At 38.0% G+C, this 17,939-nt stretch overlaps 1 protein-coding gene across 3 annotated transcripts in view; it reads right to left on the bottom strand.

The window, feature by feature from the left end:
• Positions 1 to 17,939, bottom strand: part of LOC122570445 (optomotor-blind protein) — a 168,035-nt gene that overhangs the window by 139,205 nt on the left and 10,891 nt on the right. For all 3 annotated transcript variants that reach the window (XM_043732766.1, XM_043732767.1, XM_043732768.1), the window contains exon 2: positions 6,786 to 7,110. In XM_043732766.1, the coding sequence (XP_043588701.1) occupies positions 6,786 to 7,110 (325 nt within the window). The remainder of the gene's footprint in view (positions 1 to 6,785; positions 7,111 to 17,939) is intronic.

Raw genomic sequence — 17,939 nt, 5'->3', positions numbered from 1 at the left:
GTTTGAACTTGTACTTATCGTTAATGTCGCTCGTCACCGTTATCTCTGACGAACGCGGCTTCTTTGCAGCGACAGGAAGTGGACAGTTATCGAGGGAAGGGGAAAACGATCGTGTGAAGATACCGGCGTTCCTGTTCGTTCCACTGCCATATCTTTTTTTCCGTCTCTTCGTTCCATTTGTTACTTTCGTGTCGTTCTGTACGTCGAATCGATACACCAGCGAAACGCGCAATCTTTGATTAAATGACATGCACGATAAATTAATTGAAAATAATTTACCGGCTCGAATAAAGAAAGATGATCGTTATCCGTAGAAAATTCTTGTAGAAAATTGGACGAATATCCTGATGTCTTTAATATTTTTTCATCAGTATACTTGGACTTTTTAAACGAGATATTCGTCGTATTATGCGATTGTCGTGAGTAGATTGTCACAGTAACGTTGGCTCTTAAACGTGGTGAAAATTGAGCAGGTTCTCTGCTACTTTTGAACGATAGCGTATTTTATAACTATAATTATGCTCAATAACGACTATGAAATTACATTTTACTACGAGTAGTAACATTATAGTAAAATTGACCTATACTTATGTAAATGTTGCGTAATTATGTCGTATGTGTAGGGTGTGCAAGGGAAAACAGTTGAAAAGTGGGATTTCGGTTTCTCGTTCACGAAGGACGAAGAAGGAGGAAGATTATTTTCGGTCGAAGCGAAGAAAAGGTCGCAACACGTTTGCAAACAACTAAAATACGAGAGAATGCATAGGAGAGACGGCAAAAAGGTCACGAAAATTTCTGCTCTTGACGCAATTATTAAGATATTTAGCGATATCATCTGTTGATGTACGCTCGAACTTAACCTTTCTACTGTCTATTTCTACCGTAACTGAGTTTCCAAAATATCTAAAAATTAATTATTATCGTCGAAAAGAGGCTAATTCGAAAGTAGACCCGTGTGCGCGAAGATGATATTGGAGAAAATGTTCGAACGAAAACGAAGAAGAAAGTAGGGGAATCTCAGCGATGAATGAAAAAGGAAGAATTTAAACGCGAGACAGGAGAAATGCCAGCAAAGTTTCGGCTCGCGATTCTATTACGTAAGACACTGAGCGAATCCGTGGACAGCTTTATGGTTTGTTGGCTCGCGTGCTTGCCGCCGGTGCTTTATTTGATTTAAAAATCAGTGAAATTAAGTTCCATAAAGCAGCCGCTAAACGATCTCAACGGACTGCGAACAGGCGAGCCCGCTGCTAACCGCATCAAATCGTCAGAAAGTTCTCTTTAGTCACGGCCAGAGGCCCCCGTTCTCTTCAACGTATGCTTAGACACTGTCTAATTGACTCGTTTAACCGGCCACTTCTCCACTTTCCTCCGTCCAATACGCTGCCTCCAATTTCCACGTTATACTTCCGCTTGTTACACGCGACCAAAGCTGTAATTAGGCGTTTCTTCAGAAATTTAACGCGAGTAGGAACCATTAACCAGTTGATTTTCTCGGAACGATAGCTGCGCTGAAACGTCGAACGTCTGTACGGCCGCTTAATTACGCTGAATTTCATTAACGTTGCAAGACACCGACGTGCTACCGATCGCGTGAACGCTGCACTACTTTGGAATCAGGCACCGTCTTCCAGGACATAACTTTGTTATCGCGATGTTTAATGCAAGACGCGAGAACGTTGTGAGCTTTCCAAGAAATAACCGAGAAAGATAAGATCGCTGTACGGTTCGCCAGCGTGCACGGAAACATAGGTCCTCGGTGTCAGAACCAAGGTGCAAATCGACAAGGAAATTATTATTATATATATATATGTGTAATTTATATGTGAAAAGTTCCAAGTACAAAGCCGACAGTATAAACAGAATTTTCTATTTGAAATTAATTTTAATTTACCATATGGTCCGACTCACATTCGATTGCTTTTATCAGAAAATTCGTCTCTTCGAGCCTGAAGATCTTAAAATATCTATAATCGTATGTATCAGTTTATCGTTCGATGGAAATTGTCATTTAAGAAACTTTTTCGATTTCTCTGAGGAGGACATATAGAAGTTTGCTATAAACACTTTGCACGGAGATTTTTTGGTCTACAATATGGCTTCGCTTGAACTTACTTTCACAACGAATTATTCAAATCAACTTCGAACCGTGAAACGGGATAAATGTCACCTTACCGTCATCGACGATGTAGCAAACATTTCTACCACGCATTGAGAATGTTTGAAGCCATCTCTTAAGACAGTGTCGCGTATGAAGATCTGCAAGAGAAACTAACACTTCGTTGAAGTTCAATTTTACGACGAACTATTTCCCAGATCGCTTTCGAGCGGATAATAAAGTTCATAGAAAAACAGTTCACGCGACATTTCCAAAATTACCTGCTAAAAGGATCGCCCCAAAAAGACGGGCAAAAATAATCGTCCTCCGAATTACCCTCTCGCCTGATTTCCAGCGAACCATCCGAGAAATCCATCAACATCCTCGCCACCTGACGTCCGCCGCTCTACGTTCCAAGAATCCTAGACGAATCCTCGGAACATCCCCTAGTTATTGCCTAGGATAATCGGACAGGCAGTCTGCGCTCTAAATCAATCTCTTTTGCTAAATAATAAGCATCGAGTTAAGGGCAGAAAGAGGCTGAAGACGAGGTGGACGACGCTGCACGACGATCACGGATAATTACACGCGCGGAAATTGCGGCTGGCCCAATCTGCGTCCGGTGGTCTACGTCTCAATACACGCGCGCCTCTTTCTCCCCTTGGTCCCTCTTCACCCCTCCTCTTTCCACCACGTTCGTTCCTGACCTGTACCAGTGGCCAACCACACGCACCGTACAACTTGACGAGGAAATAGGCGCGAGAAGGACGACGAAAAAGAAAAAGAGAGAGAGAGAGAGAGAGAGAGAGAGGAAAAGAAACACAGTGAAGCGGCATAATGCCCAGGGTGCTGCAGGGCCCAGAGAACTCTGGGCCTCTCCCCCCCTCCATAAGTATAGGGCTCGCTTAACGATGTTTGTTTTATACATTGGCAGCCTGTTCACCGAACCTGTAATCTTTCTAAACGAGATATTACCCGGGCCCGTCCGCGAAAAACGAAGCTGCCCATTCGCTACAGCTATAGGACTCGGCGTTCTCTCCTCCGGGTATCGAACTGGCGAAATTGGCCCACCAAAGCCACAAATTGTTCGCCATTCAAGACTACGCTCTGCATAGAGAGAAAGAGAGAGAGAGAGAGACTCGTGTTCGGCATCCGGACACGGGAGGTGAACTTAGTTCGGTTGTGAGAGTCCTTGGAAATTTCTGGAGCGAGCGATCAGCGGACATGGTCGTTCCGGGGACATGAGGTCGGTGAATGGATTGGAAGTTTAGGGGATAGCGACATCCTCGTGCTCTCGGTATAGAGTTTCGTGCAAGATATTCTACAAAACGCGAAATTTACGTCGCAGCAGAAAGTTGTTCGCAGGATAAGTTCGAATTGGTAAATTAGTTCGGTTGGAACATTGGGAAAATTAAAATTGAGGGTCCGAGTGTCTGGAAATCTTGTAATGTTCCTGTGGCAGGAATCTTTGAAAATTTATCGAGAAATAGCGGTTAGAAGAATGGGCTTGACGTTCAGAGGATAGGAGGATCTTAGTGTTTTTGGTGTGAAGTTTCATGCAGGAGGTTCTTTACAAACTCTACGTTGGAAGAAGAAACTGTAATATTTGGTAAACTAGTTCGGAGGTTGGAAAAGTGGAGACTAGAATTGGCAAGGTTCCTTTTTGAATCTTGGAGACCCGGAGCATCCAAGCGTTTGGGAAATTCTGCGAAATTTCTGTAATTCGAGTACTTAAAATTCTAGGAATGTCGATTAGAAGAAATTTCCAAAAACGCAAAGGAGGCTCGATGAGCGTCTTTGAAGATTGGAGAATACGTTTGTCGAAGTTCTTGAAGCTTCGTCAAAGTTGGAATATTCAAATGTTTGAAAATCTTGCGTAAACAACCTCTACGAAATATAAAATTCATATCACGTAGAATGAATCATCATACGAATAATATGAGCCATTATATAGCGACTATGTTTATGATATTTACATATACAATTAATGTATTATATATTATATAGTATTATTCAAGAAATTAGAGATTAAGGAGAAAGAGATTACTCAAGAAATACGTGAAATTGAATCTATTAATTCGTACGCGTTTATTAGTTACATAACTGCACAGTTATGAATCTACGCAATGTATCGTAGAACCAGTTGGTAGAACTACAGTTTTCTAGAGCGTTAACTAGCCCGGAACCAATCCACCTAAAAATTCACGAGCCTAAATATTCCTCTAACTTAGCTTTTGTTTTTAACTCCCGCGGAATACTTAAAACGGGTAATTTGAAATTCGAAAGCGCGGTAATTATTGAAATCGTAAGAAAAAAGAAGAAAACTACAGACGTGGGAGAGGAAAGGTTAGAGGCAGAAGAAACGATAACAGAACTAACAAATGCGACCATGGTATATAGTCGTGAGTTGGAATCACGATTCAGATACACACGCGCGTATTGTACGACGTATGGTTCTTTCCCGAACTATTATAGTTCGCCTAGATATCTGTCCCCGTGTTTTCCATCGCTCTCGAAACTACCCCTTTTACGTATTTCTCCCCTTCGTAAAAGTTTGCGCTTGAAAGGATTTCCGATCGTCGAAGGACTGGGGAAAGTGTGCGCCGACCATAGAGGCTTTGAATCTTTAAAACGCGATGAAACGTGGTTCAGGACGGAGTATAGTCCGAGCAAATCGTGTGATTGGTAGATCGAGACGAGCTACATTTTACGCTCTACTCTAGCCTAGATGAAGGTTTCGATAGTAAATGAATTATTAGTAGGATTTCGATACGTTTATGCGACACTTAACGAGGTGATGTGAGGGAAGAAGCATAAAATTCAAAGTAGACGAAAGAAATCTCTCTCTTCAGGTCCTATCTGTTTAACACTAGAACTAGCGGCATTTGAGACGTAGCTATGTCTACCAATGCCAGTCAAAATGACTGGTCTTTAAACAATACGTAATAGTAGAATATTTGTATATTTATTGCTCTATTATTATCTTACAAAAGAGACTCCATGTTCTGAGATCATAGAAATTATATAATAACAACTTTAATAATAACAGTAAGTACAATAATGAAGAATATTGAGTAGCAAAATCTTTGGTAACAAGAATATTGAAATAAATTTCCATTGGTAAATATAAGAATTATAATATAATGATAAGCGTAATAAGCGTGATAGAATAAATAAAATACAAATATAACTTAATCGCGTATATGAAAATATCAATTTGCGTAACAATCCGCATTTTATTTATGAATTATAAGCGGACCGCGATGTTCCGTACACGTACAGAGAATTTGCTGATGTAAAAATACGCAAAGCGCGTATAATATGCAAAGACGTATAAAATATCCAAAGTAAAGTACTTGGTATAGTACGCAATAGCTGAAATAGTTGCCTAGCTAAATCGCATTTTTTAACATTGCGATGGTAAAAGTTTTTTCTAATTTTTCATTTTTCTAATTGGCATAGAAACTCTGCGATAGAAGTTGAACTCTTCGATGCTTTACGAATTAATGGTTTGATTTAGATGGAAATTTCTTGTTTGGAAAAGCTTCGAAGATAGCGGGAGAATCTCGCCCTTACTCCACTGATGTAAATCAATTAATTTTACAAAATATACGCAATTAATGAAAATTTGTCTTATCGCGATTCAATAGTTTATGAATTAATCGTTCAAGTTGGGATTGAATCTTCTTCGAAGATGCGCATCTTTGGCAGGCAAAGAAAAATAGCTGCTCTGTTTGCGAATTTGCGAACGAAACAGGCCAAGAGCCGATCAACGCGATTTTCTGCGGTTTCTCGTGGCGACTTCTCGTGTTTCGCCTGGCAATCCGTCATTTTTCTCACGACTCTTGCCTTACGCAGCTACCTTCCGTCACGAGGGACAGCGATCGGTAAGTCTGGCTCAACAAAATCGCGACACATCGTCCAAATTAAGTCGAATCGCGGAAAAAAGTGCGATAAGTATAGTTTTGTCCATTGGACTTGCCAAAGAAACTTGATATTTTGTAAATTACGAGGAAAGTGGAAAAGTACGTGTTTAGTTTTAAAATCAATTAAAAGAACGATTGACAGAGAACTGTACTTTAAAACTGCTATTCTGCGAAAAATGGGAAATCTCGCTTATCATGTTTCTTATATGTACTCTATAAATATAATGTCGTAAAATTTGTAATGTCTTCTATCTTTCTACCAGGTATAGAGATTGAATTTTGCTTGGCAAATTTAAAATATTAGAATTTCTAAAAACACACACTGGCTCACATTTTCACAGCTAACAAACGCAGGAACACGCTCCCTCTATTCGTTGATTACAACAACCAAATCGATGATTCAAAGAGTTCAATCGTTAATGAATAACTACCGCCTATTGTCATTCGGAACATCAAGTAATCGAGTGAATCAAAGAAATACATACTATAATTGGATAGAAACCTCAAATAAGAATATAGAGCACATTTTCATCAAAGTTGATTTAACGATAAAACATGGTCCTACAGTCGATCGTCTCAGATATACACCGTTGCAGATATTTCGTTGCAAAGTGACGTAATGTGGAACACGCGAAGCGCGTTAGGTTCGAAATTTATGCAACAGTGTAACATACGAATCACCGCTTCTTCTAAAAACGAATTAAATGTTCTTTAGACGCTCATTCGAGGTTTCCATTTGATCCAACAAAATGAACACTTACCGGCCGCTTTTGGTGATGACCATTTCCGTGCCGAGTTTATGGAATTTTTCCCAGAGTTCCTTGCCCTCGAGGGTTACCTTAGGATCATCCACGACACCGTCTTCCTCAGGATGATGAGGAGGTACGAGGGGATGGTGAGGCCCTGCGAGGGGGTGATGCGGTGCCAGAGGGTGTGGCGAGGTGTGCAACATCCCCGGGGGTAGGGGAGGCCTGAGTGGCCTCATCGCAGGCCCACCAGGACCACCCTGATGATGGTGGTGCAACGCTGCCGCCGCGGCCGCCAGGACAGCTGCTTCTTCGGGCGTATGTGGGCCTAAGCCTAAACCTGAAACAAGATTTTTCTTCTTAGTATTGAATATCGTGGTGCGTACATATTTTTAGCGCAGTTCAATTAACTTCGTATCGGAAATTTTTAGATAAATTCATCGGGAATTATATTATATTGTTAGTTTCAATTTTTAATTTATACATATAGCATTTCTTCTTGGAGAAACAGCCTTTAGATCGACATAGTCCACTTCGTATGCCATAATAAATTTTTGAAACTAGGACGGATCGAATGTGATTGAATTAAAGGAGATATCACAAAAAATTGTATGTATTAAATTTTAGGATAGAAGCGTGTTCTGTATCTATTCCGTATCTGTTGACCTTTAATGGGATTAATTGATTAAATCAATGGATACGTAGCTAGAAATGCTATAATTCTCTTACAACCTCTTTTGGTTTCATTGAACGAATTGGACTAGAATGATGTACTGGAAAAAATGTTACTATTCCTGGTATAAGCTCTGAAGAGTTAGGTGAATTTCATTACTAGATATAGATACTGCAGGTAGCAGAATAAACTACTTTTCTTAAAGGTTCTTCCAATTACAATTCCAACTTCTTTCTTAATTTATTCCTATTCGATTAATATCATGGTAACATATATATTTCTGTTCTCAGTGTTCCAATTTCCCTCCAGTTTCTTTCATCGTCAGGCTTAAATTTGGCTCAAATACACGTACTACTTTATTCTTCGTTTCGTTTATAATCTTCTTAACGTCAAAGAAATACCACGCTCTTTTTCCCCATCAGCTGTTTTTGTAGATTCGTATGTAGAAAATACCGAGAATTAATTCTGGTCGTTTCGATAATTGCCTGGTAATGATCCGATGGTGAAAGTGGAGCTGCATGAGATTAAAATGCCGAGGGAACCCCGAAAATTATTTATTTTATCGCGGCAACTGTTAAATAACTGTAATGCACGGGACGATAAACTTTATCTTCCGCTCTAGCCGCCGTGAATCGACAACAATATGCGATCGTGAGTGCCGGTTTGATAATGCACATTTACAATTCCCCCGATTGTTTAATTAAAATATTATTAGCGTTTAATTACGACCGAATTAATACTATCGCAAAAATAACAGCAACGTATCGCTTTTCGCTCTCGTTCGACGAGCGTAAACCCTCCATGGAAAAATATCCTGCGTCGAACGTTTATTCGCTGGTGACCTCCGTTTGATCATCGAAGAACGTAAAATTAAATTTTTATTATGACCTAATTTTAACAATCACTGAATCTATCTCGGTGTTCAAATAAAACTGAACTTCAGGTTTAAAGTACTAGATAATAATATACATTTAGGTTTGAAAATGGAGCCAGCGAGACCTGAAAATTAATCAGAGCTGATTGAAATTTACTGTAACATTTATTAAGGACAATTGAATTTCATAATATCAATGAATTTAATAATTTGATGATAATATCTACTACTAGATATGAGAGAATATAATCTCCGTTATATTAAAACTGCTTCTCTAACGAATCGTAATAATTTTTGCAACCTCGTTTCATCGCAAATCGTGTATTTGATCGTTAATTATTAACTTAAGTAACACAATGAACTAATAATTATATAATGCGCGATATCGTGTGGCAAAAATACAAATCTCAGAAGAATCGCCAATGTTATAAATATCAGAAGTTTGTATCGGATAAATATCGAACGATGTTCGCGTTCCGAGGTTGCTTTCTCAAAGAATCGAAGGGGAGAATCGAAGACGTGGTTTCCATCGCGATCGACGCGATCGATACGAGAGAAGGGCAATTGGCTGGAACAGAGATTGCTCTATTGACCCTCGAACGTCGAACGCGTCAGCTCTATTTTTAAGGTGCTGCGTATATGTTGAAAGAATTGCGAAGAAGCGTTCGCGAGCCGCTCGCGATTTCCTTCCAAAGGAAGAAAGGAAAAGAGAAGAGAGAAACGAATCTACCTTCCGGCAACTTTCAAACTTCTTGCGACAGAACAGCCAGAGGGCACGAGAACAGGGGCTGGAAAAAGTAACCAGTAGTTTGAACGGGGGTTGGAAACTGTCAGCCGATCCACCCTCGCCAACTTTAAGCGGCTGTCTTTCATTCTTTATCCCTTGATCTCGTTGATTCTTGAATCTCTGAGTCTCGTGTCGCCGATCGTGTCTCAATTGCCACGATTATTGTAAAATCTTCTTTTCTAAGCTGTGGATTCTTTAACAAAGCAGAACGTTGTCTAGTAACTTTGACTTTCTTCAGCTTCTTTTGCCATTGTTGAACAGAGTACGATGATATATTCGAGTTGATAGATTCTTTAGTTGATCATGAATAATGTTAATTTTGCTAAGATTCTACCGTGATCTTCGAGATGGAGGTTCAACCTTGAACAAATATGGTGAACAATATATATATATATATATATATATCTAGCAATATATTGTATGTATATATCGTACACATTGTGTATATTACATATATATTGTATATATGAATATGGAGAATATATAATATATAATCCTCCAATATATTGTACATAGATCTTACATACGTTTTGAACGTGTACTAAAAAAACACTGGACAACTATGGTGTAAACTAGAAAAAATAACGTTTGAGTAAATAGCGCACGCCTCCGAAGGAATTAATTTTAATCTTTTTTAAATGAAACCCACTACTTAATCACGCAATTAGCTAACTGCTTTCAGTTACTCATCGCGTTATATCCTATTATAGTAATGTTTGCACAAATCGAAGTTATATCATTATATCGTCTAATTTATCGTTCTATGATACAAGTGGCATCGAAGTCGACGCGAGATCCTCATAAATTTGTCGGTTCTCTTTCAAGTAAATTAAGAATCAATTACATGCGACACTTAAGATAAGCAAAGAAGATGCGATCGACTTTGAAATTCCTATTAGCGGTATCATCCATTCGCTTAGTTTATCGATATCTTCTTCCCAAATGAGATTACCAGTCCCAATTAAACAGATTGCCGTTTATTTTAGAATTAATAATCGCCAACTTAACACTCGCACAAAAAAAAGAGAGAGAAAAGGAAAAAAATCGTTGGCGATTTTTACCAACAAACAATCTGCATGGGAAAGAGAACCTTCTATCCGACCATCGACCGCTTTTTCATGCGAACAATTTCATTATTTACAGCAGCCTATCCTTCGATTCCCAACATGTTTTCTCTACTTCCAACCAATCACGAACTACCTGTTGCACCAGCGGCAAAAAAAGAAAAAAAGAAAATAACCAGCACTTTCGTTCGCAAAAATTTCGTTCGACCTCCGACCGGTTACAAAACTACACTTTGGTCTAAAAAAAAAAAAAAAGGATGTTAACTACCATACATCCTACACTTTTGTTTTACTCTATTCCATTCGACGAAACGATACACCGTCATTTTCTTTGTTCCAACAATTCTACTTTTTAAAAGAGTAGATCGTCGATTATTGTTAGAATGTTAATCACAAAAATATAGGCGATTAATAACGTATTTATTAAAAACTATATATATATATAGTATATAAAGAATTACTATAGAATTTGTTATATAATATATCATATATATATACAAATATAATATGATATAGTCTATATAATATAGAGGATAATAAAACGTAATAAATTCAGGTAATACAAACATCCGTATTTGAAAATCGTACCAAAACTGGTTAACTAGATTTTTCCAGATCAATTGCGCGAGAATGGCTTATTCAAATGGACTCGTCACTTTATTAGTTCGGATAATCGACATTTCATCCTTTTTAAGTACTGTAATTTGCAAATCTTGTTTTTATCGCATTCATCCAACCTCTGATACATCCTATAAATACAAAAAGAGAGAGATAAATTGCTAATTACATGTCTAGCTAAACGAAAATGATATTTTATTTCCAAACTTTCTGGCGTTTCTATTCATCTTTATTTTTATTCGCCGATAAAATCTCGAAATTATTCATAAAAATTGCAAATTACAGACTTTAAAAGAAAGAATATTCTAAACTTTTTCACTGTTCCTTTTTTTAATCTTTATTCACCGATGCAATTTTAGCACATCGAAATTGCAAATTACTCTATTTCCTTAGAGGGAAGAAAACGATTCTTTCATTAGTCCCGTTTCTCAACTTTTTCAACGTCTCTGTTCTTCTAAATTTTTATATATCAAACCAATTATCAAGAAATTGCCATCTCCACCAAATCAGCTTAACGATTCGCGTTTACGAGGTTTTCCTTTGCGGTGACTTTTTATCCGCGATTTTAAATGAGTGTAGGTACTTGACCGAGCCGGCTGCGAATTATCATTCATAACGATGCAAATCACGATTATATTATTTATGACTAATGACGCGGTTAATAGTTAACAACACGGACACGGCTCCCGGTATTTTCTTTCCGTTTCAATCAATTACCGAGCGCGACGGGGAAAAATGCAAACCTGTTGCCACCGTTAATGACTTCATGATTGTTATCATACAAAGTCTGCACGAGCCGATCATTAACTCCATACTGTTTATCTGTCTCGTATACCGTTCCTTCGTACATCTCGTGTTCTTAATGCTCACCGCCATTCTCCTTCATACTTTTTACATACAATAAGCTTCGATTTTGTTTTAGTCGAAGGAATAAAAATTAAAGTCGCTATTTGCATTCTGAAATTTTACACAATCGAAATTAATACGCTGTTTAATAGACGTGCAAAATGTTAACAACCCTAAAATCGATCGACTCTTTTTAATAAACTTTGATCTTTACCTTTCACTTACCCGGCCAAAAACTTTTATACTTTGAAGAAAAAATGACAATTATAAGATTTGAGCGACGCCTTTTATCCTTACATATTCGATCAAAAAGGAAAAGCAAAATCTAAAGTCGTGATTTCAATCCCAGCATCTTTGCTCTGAAAAACTGGGCTGATAATCTGGTTGAAAGTAAAAGCGTAAAATTTGAAGTTTCAAAGGATAGGAAATTTCGTGATATTTCTCGCGTGGTTAAAATTGTTAAAATTCGCAGTGGCCGCATATTACACGCAGAAAGGTTGTACAATTTGCTTGTTGATTTTCTTCCACAAGCTTTGTAACGGAGCAATTGCATCACGATGTTGATATTCCTCTCGGCGCGCAGCGGAAACCTGGTTATTAATAATTTGATAATATTATTTCAGCATAAACGAACGATCCACGCGGTGCAATTAAATTGCATTGTTGTTGCGTCGTCGTTGAAACTCGCCGGCCCCGTGGATATTTCGACGAATTTTCGGCAAAGAGCGCGGCAACTTTGGAAAACCAGTACCTTCAACGTTTCGCGTTCGGCGCAATTATTCGTGCGTTACCACTCGCCGAGATAATTACTGCTGCTCGTGTGTTTTATATTTTACACGTTAATGACGATGATTCATCGAGGTCGTTGCATGTTTCGATTTCCAAACCACTTGTTGGCTCGAATCAGAGATAGACTAAAAGAATCCATATCTTCTTAATTTACGTTTATATTAAAATATTCAATATCTCAGAGTACGCGATAAGAACTGAATATTTTTCTCAATTGAAATTTATATTAAAAGATTCAGTGTCTTAAGACACGTGATAACAACAAAGTGTATATCTTTCTCTAATTAGATTTAGAATAAAAAACTCAATACCTTAAGATACATGATAATAAAGCAATATTTCCCATGACTTGTATTATTACTCTGAAATAAATTTCAAATTTCACTATCTGAAAAGACACGTACGAATTTAGCATTGCTATAAAAAATTTCATATATTTTTCCCGACTTAGATTTATATTAAAAAATTCAATACCTTTTAAAATGCGTAATAAAAGGTATCTATATCGCGTCGATTTAATATTATCACAAAGTTAAAAATACTTACTTTTCTCTAACCTAACTTCTCTCACTTCAGAAAATCGCTTCATAAAGAGCTTAAATCAAAGTATAAATATCAATACATATATAGTATTATTATATATATATTAAGTATGTGATTACCGTATAAAGCTTCGTTCTTCTTTTGAATCGCTTCAAGTAGAATTCCAGCGATTGAATTTCCAAGGGAGCAATTATCGAGGTAGAACGTCGACCGAACATGGATCAGAAGGAAGGCAGAAACGATTTTCCGGGTGAATCGCGTACAACAGGAAAAATCGAGCGGTCAGTCTCGATAAACGATCGCTCCATTTTTTATCCGGGTGAATTTCACCTGGAAACGTGGACTACAATGCCAGCCGCCATTAATTGCGCCGCTTTCTATCGGTCGTCCGTTTTTATCCTCCCCCCCCCTCCCCCCAAGAGCGGAATACAGGGTGTCTCGAAACGTGTATGGTTCGATTCAACTCGATTTCTTCCACCAGAAATATTGCACAAAATATTTACACACGACACACCCGTTTTGTTAAAAAAAATCGATTTATACTTGACACTTCCATTTTGTTGAAAAATCAACTTCGAAAATAGAACGCATTTATCGACACTCATCATGATATAAAAGGTTCTCTGTACTATTAATCAACTGAAACTACTGACACATTCGTTACCACTTATAGAGAATATCGTAATTCGAAAATATGATAGCACGTAACAATGTTACAAACAAATAAAATTGGATTAACAACAGGATATATTCCTTGATGCTTGTCACGACACAAAAAAATATGATCGATTCTTTCGTACGTATATATCGACTTTTTCTATGCGTATTATACTACTAACTTTTTACACATCGATTATACAAAACATGTTATAATTTGAAATGATTATGACACGATAAGCAATAATTTAACTATTAATCGAGCTTATTCCAACGAAATATTAATTGTGATACACGGAAACAAAATTTAATTCTATCGATGATTGTTATAACGTAAACGACACTATAGATTCTTTAATATATCGATTCTGTTACGTGCACTAATAGCATTCGTTATCGATTATAGAAAATGTTATAATTCGAAAATATGTATTAATTTATCATTTGAAGTTGATCATTTGAAAATATTCAGAATTAATTTCCAGTAAAAAATGTTACAATAAACGAATGCTTACTATGACACGAAATACTTGATCGATTAATTCTTTGCTATATCGGTTCTTCTCTTTACATTATTGACAATCGCAATCGATTATAACGAGCGTTATAACTCGAAAGTATTACAGCACGACAAACAATAATTCGACGCTTAATCAAACTAATTCTAAAGAAACAGTACCTAGTTTTTAATAGTGACGCTTAAGTGATTCGTGGAATGAGAATTTAATCGATATAAAGCAATCGCGAACAAGATACAACTGAACGAGAGTCTTAACTATTAAAGAAAGAAGAAAATACTGTATTTACAGAGAGTTACATTACCTAAGCTTTCTGAACAACAGCTCGCACATTACACAGGTAAGTACGCAGTACATTCACTAATTCACCAATTAACCAAACGAAAACAAACGACCAACAATTTATCAAAGTTCCGCCAACACAACGCTAACCTATCTTATACCTGCTTCGTATACATCGCGTCTAAACTAAACATCAGTAATTACGAAATCTGCGTAGATGTCTCTGCGGTCGGACATATATACCCACCATGGCGCCTATATTCAAATCGAAATCTAATTAAATAAATATTCCATTAAGCTGAAATAACGATCAGCTCTGAATATTTTTGCCTAATAATTTACCAGCTAACGATATGAGATAATTTATAGATTATAAATTATAAATTAAAAATTGATACACTATGAATTCTAGTAACTTTTATACTAAAAATTGTTCGTCATATTGGTAACAGTCATCTATAATATATATTATACTTATTCATTGCCCTTATATATAAATCCATTTTCTAAAATTACACTGCCTTTTTATATTTCTTATTTTATAAACTTTCTTTTGCCTGCTAACGTGTGCTATGTAATATAGCACAAATAATTTCCGAATTTTACGAGGAGTAGAATGATTTCAAAATTCGTTTCTAGAAATTTCCTTGTTTATTAGTGAACTTGCTATATCCATTATTTCTTATTATCGCAAATACTTGCACTGTTTCAAACACTGATATTGTTTCCTTAAAAGTCGATGGACTTTTCGTGTATAACTATATATTTACAATACGTAACAATGGATTTTAAGACGCTTGAGCCGATATGAGAGAAATTTGGGAACTAAAAAATGGTTGGTAAAGGAATATAGGAGATTTGTCAGCATAAGAGTTTAGAGTTCGAGTATATTATAGCTCGAATAATTCTTGAGCAAATTTAGAGTAAACTTTGAGTAAAAATTTGAGCAAAATTCGAGAGATTTTCGTAGTGCAAAGGATCGAACCGATGGAACGTGCTTCCCTGGAATAATCGACGATTTCGAGACACCCGGTCTGCTTTTCCCGTTTTCTTTGGGCGTTTTCCTCATTCCGGCCGTTTTCTCCGGGACCACGGGTTACGCGGTGAAGTACGTGGCGCGAATTTCGAATGCGGCGAACGTCGGTCATGCCCTTGGCGAGATTAATCGCTGACCGGCTGCGGTCAGTTGGCTAGCAGCCCGGGTAGAAAAGAGGAAGAGGCCGAGAAATGACGGGACAGACGGCCAATAAGAATGACGAATCGCTTGTTCCCAATGACGCATCGGGGAAAAGCGCTACCGTGCAACTTTTCTAATTCTAACGTCTATAAATCGCTTTCTAAATCACTAAACTGATCCTTTCGCAACAAGATTAACGTTAGAAAATTCTTCAAAGATAAACGACGTTACGTGTCAAGATTTATCCACTAAAAAGAAAGGTTGTAGAAATTCTATTTATGTTTCATGCAAGTTGATCGAGGGTAGATTCTGTTTTATTGAAAGAAGAAGCTTCAAAAGATCAGCGTTCGTACGATTTATGGATCACTTTCTAACTCTACTGATCCTTTCTCAAACGGGTTAACAAAATTCTAATTTTCATTGGAACCTTTCGTTAGAAAGAAAAGTTTTGCAAGTTGTACGAAGATTAAATCGATTCTCGAGTTGCAGTCGAATGAACCGATGATGGAACAGCGATGGTTCAACGAGATTCTCCGAATGGTTTTGTATTAAAAGAACAGGTTTTAGAAGTTTTACGAATGTACGTCATACAAGTAGCTTTCTACGTCGATTTACCGGTGCTTCCCAGGATGTCAATATTAAAAAATTCTTCCAAGGTAAACGAATTACGTACAAAAATCTTTTTCGTTGGAAATAGAAGTTGTAAAATCAGCTCAGGGTTGCGTTCCACTGTATCGAAGATACAAGAGCGATAATCGAAAGAACAATTTTTCTACTGAAAGATAAAATAAGTTTTAGTAGTTGCATGGACGTATGATCGACTTAGAACGACGTTCGATGGTGTTTGCAGCGAACGAGCGAGTGCTTTGCATTTTCTAGCGCAGTAGCTTAAGTTTAGCGACAAACGATCAATAAAGACTCCGCGGTTTAGGAGCACGCTTCGCGCCTATCGCCTTCGAAACGAGCATCGGGCGGCTCTTCGTCGACGGATATTCTTCGCACGTCTCGAGATACTCGGGCCGAGGGCCGCGCCGGGGAATGCAAACTGACTGCAATTTAAGAGCCGAGGGAAACTGCGAGACGAGAGCACGAAAATTTCCGCCGTCCATACCTGCCAAAATCGATCCGTCTCCGCTTCTTTCAACCACCATTGTCACATTCTCTTCTATTAAGAACTGTTCAGGCTTTTTCCACTAAGAAGCTTGCAAGCTTTATTAAACGAGGATCACTTGTGTAGAATAGTCAAAGTTCAAAGAAACCAATCGATATATTGGTTTTCCATCTAAAGGTTTGTAAGTAGAATTTCGTATATTTACGGGGAAAAAGAATTGCTATCAATTATAGCTTTTGAACTAATATGTTACCAATATGGTTTCACAATTGAAGGTATCGTTAGCGTGAGTTTTGATTAAATTCCACGACCGCATTTGTACCAATTGCTGGAGATTTCAGTCGTGCAGAATCTGATCTCACATCCTTGACAATTTCGAAAAATCAACGAACGCGTCTCGAAATATTCGCAAGCTCTCGCAAACCATTTGAATCTATTCCAAAGACACCGAGGTTAAAATTAAAGCTAAGATTAAAATTCGAGATATTCGTCGAGGTGTACAAGATTCGTGTACAATAGCGGCACTAATTTAATTATGAAAAAGCGTGCTGATGCTACGTATTTTACGGTTTCGAGTTTTCGGAACCGTTTAGAATCGCGGAATTCTCAGGGCAGCGTGTTAATTTCTTGAAAGAGCGCGGTTGCTCGGTCGGACTTGGTGCGACGAGTACGCAACGAAGACAACACGTGTCGACGGGCTTGGCGAATTAATTCATCGTTGAGGTAAACGAAGGGAATAACTAGCTGAAGCGGATGAGGTGGACGCGTGTAATAACGAGATGTCAGATAAGACGAAGCGAGGCGAGTCGGCTGAAAATCGCTTCTCTCCGCGCTCCGATTCGCTCGTTCGCGCTGCTAGCGTGACACGCAACCGCGTGCGACCGATACTCGACGCCGATCGCGCTCTGCACGAGATCCAGATCGCCGGAAATCGGCGCACGTCACGTTGCGCAGCTCGAAGACAGCCTCTTTGTGCGCTCGTCACGTCAAACGTTTGCAACTTCTTTTTGCACACACTTTTGTTCAACGATCGCAGATGATTGAATCGTTCCTTTTTTGTGGTTTACCCTGACTATTGAATAAAGCTTCTTGCGCTCCTTTTTGGCACTCGAACCTTTGGCCGAATTACGTCAGAATAAAGATCACGTTTCCTTGGTTTGCCACCAAACGTTTTTCCACAGTTTCGTCCAACGAAAAATAAAAGATCGAATTGTTTCTTCTTTCGTGAAT

This window comes from Bombus pyrosoma, linkage group LG8 (genome assembly GCF_014825855.1).
Source record: "Bombus pyrosoma isolate SC7728 linkage group LG8, ASM1482585v1, whole genome shotgun sequence".
In the NCBI taxonomy this organism is placed as follows: Eukaryota; Metazoa; Arthropoda; class Insecta; order Hymenoptera; family Apidae; genus Bombus; species Bombus pyrosoma.
The sequence above is the reverse complement of the archived record's forward strand: the minus strand, read 5'-3'. Positions and strand labels throughout refer to the sequence as shown.